Source organism: Leptopilina heterotoma, unplaced genomic scaffold (genome assembly GCF_015476425.1).
Source record: "Leptopilina heterotoma isolate Lh14 unplaced genomic scaffold, ASM1547642v1 Lhet_188, whole genome shotgun sequence".
Taxonomy (NCBI): domain Eukaryota; kingdom Metazoa; phylum Arthropoda; class Insecta; order Hymenoptera; family Figitidae; genus Leptopilina; species Leptopilina heterotoma.
The window spans coordinates 756,385-763,512 of NW_025110907.1; the positions used below are offsets into that span (position 1 = coordinate 756,385).

General features: G+C 30.9%; 1 protein-coding gene across 1 annotated transcript; it reads right to left on the bottom strand.

Moving 5' to 3' along the window:
* Positions 1 to 4,699: 4,699 nt before the first annotated feature.
* LOC122500545 (facilitated trehalose transporter Tret1-like) lies at positions 4,700 to 6,846 on the bottom strand. The gene is made up of 2 exons (XM_043609514.1): positions 6,768 to 6,846; positions 4,700 to 6,624 (listed from the first exon to the last, which is right to left on the bottom strand). The coding sequence occupies exons 1-2, from the start codon at positions 6,844 to 6,846 to the stop codon at positions 5,297 to 5,299; spliced, it is 1,407 nt and encodes a 468-aa protein (XP_043465449.1). The 3' UTR covers positions 4,700 to 5,296.
* Positions 6,847 to 7,128: the final 282 nt, after the last annotated feature.

Here is a 7,128-nt window from a genome sequence, read left to right on the forward strand (position 1 = left end):
GGCGTGTGATTAGAATCAGTTTACCCTTTACTCACCCACGACGATGCGATATCCCCATAGTGGTCGCCATAACCATCCTCAGCAAGACTATCCCCCGGGTACCATCTGCCAAGGGCCCTTTCTTCTATCTCCCTGAACTCTTGCACCCCTCATTCTAACACTACATAGCTCATGACGACTTCATCTAAAAATTAATAACAAAACCACAATCACCAACGGTGCATGGAAAATCTAATCTAACTGATATCAGAGGTCCTAACTTATATTTACAATTTGATCCACGAAAATTAAAAATTAATTCATTTATATGAAATACATTATTTTTTAACTAATCAGGTACGACTTTTCTTCTAATTCTTATAAATATCAACAGTGTTTATAAATCTTTATTAAATTTACTAACATTATCCTTATTAAATTTCTTCTGTCAAAGAAGAAAGAAGTTTTGCTCTTTCTTCAGTCAAAGAAATAAGAGCTTTTTCTCTTTCTTCAGTGAAAGAAGAAAGAACTTTTGTTCTTTCTTCAGTTAAAGAAAAAGCAACTTTTGTTCTTTCTTCTGTCAAAGAAGAAAGAAGTTTTGCTCTTTCTTCAATCAAACAAATAAGAACTTTGGCTTTTTCTTCATTGATTATTGTTTTTAACTGTTGTTCTTTCTTCAGTCAAAGAAATAAGGACTTTTGTTCTTTCTTCATTGATTGTTGTTCTTTCTTCAGTTAAATAAATAAAAACTATTGTTCTTTCTTCAGTCATAGAAATAAGAACTTTTGTTCTTTCTTCATTGATTGTTGTTCTTTCTTCAGTTAAATAAATAAGAACTATTGTTCTTTCTTCAGTCATAGAAATAAGAACTTTGTTATTTCTTCATTGATTGTTATTCTTTTTTCAGTTAAATAAATAAGAACTATTCTTCTTTCTTCAGTAAAAGAAGAACGGAGTTTTGTTCTTTCTTCAGTGAAAGAATTAAAAATTTTTATTATTTCTTCATTGATTGTTGTTCTTTCTTCAGTTAAAGAATTAAGAACTTTTGTTCTTTCTTCAGTCAAAGAAATAAGAACTTTTCTTCTTTCTTCATTGATTGTTGTTCTTTCTTCAGTTAAATAAATAAGAACTATTCTTCTTTCTTCAGTAAAAGAAGAAAGGAGTTTTGTTCTTTCTTCAGAGAAACAAATAATAACTTTTGTTCTTTCTTCTTTGACTGTTGTTCTTTCTTCAGTTAAATAAATAAGAACTATTCTTCTTTCTTCAGTAAAAGAAGAAAGGAGTTTTGTTCTTTCTTCAGTTAAAGAAATAAGAACTTTTCTTCTTTCTTCAGTCAAAGGAGAAAGAACTTTTTTCTAAGATCCCTAATTATTTAAGGCTTACTATTAAATAAGTCACTCGTTTTTAATTTAAATTTCAACCTGTTAAACAAATGAATCTTAAATTCAGAAAACTTGAAAACGAGAAAAAGTCTCACAAACTTAATTAAAATTAGTAGTAAACAAGAATGATAACCATGCATTGTTTCTTCAACGATATTGATTGAAAGCAGCTTTTTTTCGGAAATTTTTGTTTAGTTCATGAAATTGGGTTTACAAAAGCCATTCCCGCAAACGATTCAATTTAGATTATAATCTCGATTGACACCAACCGCAATAAAAATACGCATTGCAATTCGACCGTGAATTATGATGCGTTGCTTTAAAAACCACTTTTATATCTGATTCTAACATCGAATTTGCGCGAAAGATAACTTTTATCTAAAATTTACAATTTTCATTAAAAATCGCCTTGGGTTTTTTAATTATTCAGAGGTTTTTGATTTTTTTCCACAGGAAACGAAATAATTTTCAATAATAAATTATAGCGTCTTATATATCTCTACGATACCATAATGTATATTATCGAAAATTATTTCGCAAAATAATAAAATTGCAATCATTCATAAGAGGAAGCACGCAATACAAAAATTGAAAAATGATATACAATGTCAAGTATAGTATACGATAAGAATAAGTATTATCAAAAAGGGTCAAGAGCATTTATATGCGTCAATATTCGAGATATTCCCTCACTTTTTTTTCACGGGGACACTTTTTGATCCATGATAAGATCAACGATGAAATCCCCAAGGGCTACTACTATGCGGTTGTGCTATACGCCTGGTGCAGGGGAAGATGATGATTCAAAGATATCGCTTGACATAAAACCCTTAAGGTTCAAATTTGCATGTTACAACTCTGCCACCCTACTTACCTACAACCCCCAACTGATATTCGCCACCCCCTCAAAGTCTTATCCGTGGCATTTTGAATGTAAGATTTCCTTACGGAACACCCTTCGGTCATTTTGAGGATTTTACGCCTAAGCCTTCTTGTTTATAGGTCTGCGATTCACGATTTTACAATCTTTTGTTGAGAAACTACTATCTAGACCCTAAAGTGTAATTCCGATTTTCTGATTATTCGAAAATTCGAATTTCATTAGATGTTACAACTAAATTCAAATAATAAATTTTCAAAGTTCAAATTTTCAAGTTCAAATAATCTTATGGTACAAAGATATATTGTTTGGGTGGTTATAATGACCATGTAGTCAAATTATCGAAAGGCAGTGATAGGCGTGTAAAATGAGTACAGTTCTAATTGAGAATTGGGCACATGACATGTAGGTGTATATAGGGAGGGGGGGGGGGGGGTTTGTACAAACGTGTCAAACAATAACTGTTTGCTTAAGGGCACCCCATTTATTTGTACAGGCTTTAGGAAAGCACGAGGTGGATCCTCCGGACAAAGTTGGAGACTGAAGGCGAAGCAGTTGTGCGGAGGTAGAGAGATGAATGTTGTCGACTCTTCATGATGCTATAGGTAGAGTGCGGGCTCTGATATCAGAGGAGGACTTTAAATTAAAGGACGTCGCATCACTGGTTCTACCCAAACAAACTCGGCAGAGAACGTTATTTGCTTACACCTCGACAAATTGAACCCACCCCCTCGTCCTCCTCCTTCAGTCGTATCCATTTACATGTACATAGATAAGTACACATAGAATTCAACGTCTTTCGTATCAAAATTTCTTCTCTAAATCACATATCTACTTGGTACTTACTAAACGCTTTTAATTTCCACTCAGGAGGAACAGAGTTTTATCTTATACTCGAAGTTTAACTATTGCGACAAATTCTATTTTTTCCTATTGAAAATATCTTCCGCTATATAAATCCAAATCATTTTGATCCAATTAAATACTAAATAAATAACAATTCTTTACCTACTTTAACAATTTAAGAATTTTACAATTCTTATACTTAAATAACTTCTTATACTTAGAATTTTAAATAAAATTAGCAATATTAAAAAAAATATTAGAATTTAAAAATTGAGGGTCCCATATCAAAGAACCGGTTATAAGTTTTTGAGACTTAAAATTCTCGACCTCTAAATAAAAAAAGGATTTAAAATTTCAGTTTTTTGAAAACATCTCGTATTTGTATAAAGATTACCAAAAAGTTTCTCAAAAAACTGGGATTGAAAACAGTTTAAATTTTGAGTTGCAGGGCAATGATTTTGAGCTTAAAAAAAATATAACCGGTTCTTTGATTGGGACCCTCAATTTTTAATTCAAATTTTCTTTTTTTCATAAAAATAAACAGAGTATCTAACAAGAATTGAGAAAATAATTCCCTGACTTTTCCATGACTTTTTCCATGACTTTTTACTAATTTTATTTCTGCTTTCTCAGGACAAAAATATAGTAACAGACATATTTAACAATAAATTAATATCTAATGATAGAAATAAACGATAATAAAAATCTTCTAATTTTTGTTAGATTAAAAAAATTTTTTATTAACAAAAATAACCAATAGACAACCTGTTAATAGTCTCCACTCTTTGGTAAAAAATTTAAATTTATTAAAAATTATCAAAAATTCAAAAAACCGAATTTCTTAAAATTCAACATTTTTTCTTCTCTTTTATGGCATTTAGCTTCAATATTTTTGGGCTCTTGAAAAACACTTTACTTATTTTATAATCTCCATCCTTTGGTAAAAAATTTTAATTTATTAAAAATTATCAAAAATAAAAAAAAAATTGTCGACTAAATTTCAATTACCTTTATAAATAACAAAATTCTTCTCCGAAATTCAATTATTTATAAAAATTTTAATAAAATTCTTGTCAATATTTTAATTATGATAAAAAATTTTTTAAACTTTCAATTTTCTTTAAAAGTATAATAAAATTTGTAGTTCTTTTAACGAACAATTCTGTAAAGTTAATTTTTTTGAAAAAGTTTAATTAAACTTTTCTTAATATTATTTGAATTTTTTATTTTCTAATACCTACATATTTAATTGAAGAATTTTCCAATAATCGAAATTTTTGGTAAAATTGAATTGTAAATAAATGTATTTGAAAATTCTCAAAGAACTGTTGCAAAAATTATGAAAAATAATTGATTTAAAGTAGAATTTTTGTAGACCAGAATGAATGGATGAATGAACGACAAAATTATCAGATTATTATAGTTAATAATTAATAATTAATTAGCAACCATTTTTGACAAAAAATGAAATATATTCTTTCTATTTATTGAACGAACATAAGTTTCTTAAATGACTAAAACTACCGTACAGTTCTTAAAGATTTTTATTTCCTTCCCCTCGAGTTCTCAACTGCAATGTTTATGTATCTTCAGCATCACCTGAAGCATCCTTAGCCGGTTGACAGATCAAGGACCGCACAGATGTTTTACACAAACTCTCAATTTAAGTACACATTAACCGTTAGGCATAAATTTTCCCTCTCCATTTTGAAGAAAAAGGTCAAGTATCTTTAAATCGATATGAATTAAATCCAAGTTTCAAAGAATTCGAAAAATTTGCACGCACTTATCTTATAATTAAAGATATCATTTGATTCTCTGAGATGATAAGTCCAATGATAATTGAATAATTAATAATAAATCGATTTTTCTTATCGTAAATTGTAAATTATTATAAACACAACAGATGATAATATAAGAATTTTAAAATCCATGAAAAGAATTTTCTTTTGCGGACTATTGATTTTGGTGTAAGTTTTCAAACAGTTTTATATACAACGACCGCACGAAATGATGAATGATTCGCGGAATCGCGGGGACAAAACTTTTATTTCCTGCGATATCTTTTCTCTCGATGCGGCAGTTATTTATTTCGGACGTGTATTATTGTTTATTATCTACCACTCGCTACATTTAACCTCCACATTATTTCCCACCCTCGCGTATAGAAGAATTGAAAAAGCCTCTTTTTTTTTCTTCGAATCCGCATTTATTTCTTTCCATTGCGTTCGAGTTCAGTTTGTATTTCTTCAAGTGATCGCCCACGAGTTTCGGGCATTGTAAAAAAAATACCAATCGAACCAAGAATACAAAATAATGCGAATATGGCAAAAGTCCCATCATGTCCAACCAAAATATTCACAGCATTGAATCCAATTCCAATGATAAAACCGCACAAATTTTCCATAATAATTCCCAAATTAACGGCAAATCCTTTGACATTAATGGGGAAGAGTTCTCCCGCAATTATGTAGGATATGGGCCCAATTCCCGAACAGTAGGAAAAGTAGTAGAGAATAATTCCTGACATCGTTATCCAAGAGAATGATGAAACATTAACGGTTGTTTCATCTTTAAGGTAAAAATAAAAACCAATGATTGTTAAAGCACCGGTGCAAATGATTCCAGTTGATAGAAAGAGAGTTCGTCTGTTCACTTTGTCAATAAAAGTGACCGCAATCACAGAGGCCAGTAACAAAAATCCATAGATTATCACAGCGCAAAATTTCGGATCCAACTCAAAACCGGAAGCACTCAAAATATTTTGGGTATAACCAGCCATTGCTGAATTACCCGACAGCATTTTCGTCCCTTTTGCCAAAAACAATATCAACAAACATTTCCAATTGCTCTTCGATGCAAACATATCAAAGAACGAATTACCCCTTTCCTTACTCTCCACTATCGCTATTTTCATACTTTGAATATAAAAATCAACAGATTGGATATTTTTCACTCCTCTCAATTTCATGAGAATTTTCCCAGCCTCCTCATCCCTTCCCTCCATCAGACAAAAATAGGGTGACTCCGGCATAAACGGAAAAGTAGATAAGAACATTAGTGGCATTAGAAGGCACATAAGGTTCATCGTCTGATAGGATACGAAAGCACCAAGACACCCGGCATAAAATATCCCCGTGAACGCCGCTACCTTCAGCATTGTTCCAAGTTTACCTCTAATCCTCTTTTCTGCAATTTCAGCTATGTAAACGGAGATAAAGTCAAACAGTGCACATTCGGCGAGTCCATGGCAAACTCTTCCCAAACAAATGATAATGTAGTCACGAGCAAATATAATCAAGATCCATCCAATTACTTGAAATAAACTAAAGAGTAGGTACAACTTTTTACGACCTAAACGATCTATCATGAATGGCACCACCAAACAACCGGCAATCACTCCAAGAAAAAATATCGAATATATCCAAGATGCTTGAAATTTTGTCACGGAAATTTCCGATTCAGAACTTTCGTAATAGACAAATGCTGACGAGGTCCAAACCACAAATGTTCCACCACCTGCTACAGCGAACGAAACTGAAAATAATTCACGAGACACTGTTTATTTGCGCGAACAGAAATTCTTTAATTTTTAATTACAATAAAAGATTTCGAAAAAAAAATTCTAATATTTCTTTAAAGAAAAGATTATCTTTTTAAAATTCTTTATATAGACATACCACAAATAGTGCAAATATACTGGAAAACGTTTGATTCTGGTTCTCTTCCTGCTTCTACACTTTTACTTTCAGAGTACATTTTCAAAACTGTTCGTCTTTAATTTCACAATCAAAATTTTTCAATCATTCTTGCATATTTTAATCGTTTTCGTCAATTTATCAGAATTCGGATACTACAAAGCCCCCCAGATAAGGATAAAAATATCCACATATCAGTGGTAATTAATTTCCCATTATCTGCGTGCAATACTAAAAAACTTTCGAATACAATTTTTTTTTATTATCCAGGCTTCACACTAGAGAAATAATTTTAAAAAAGCAAAAAAAAAAAAACATGAAAATAGCATCGATATTAAAAAGG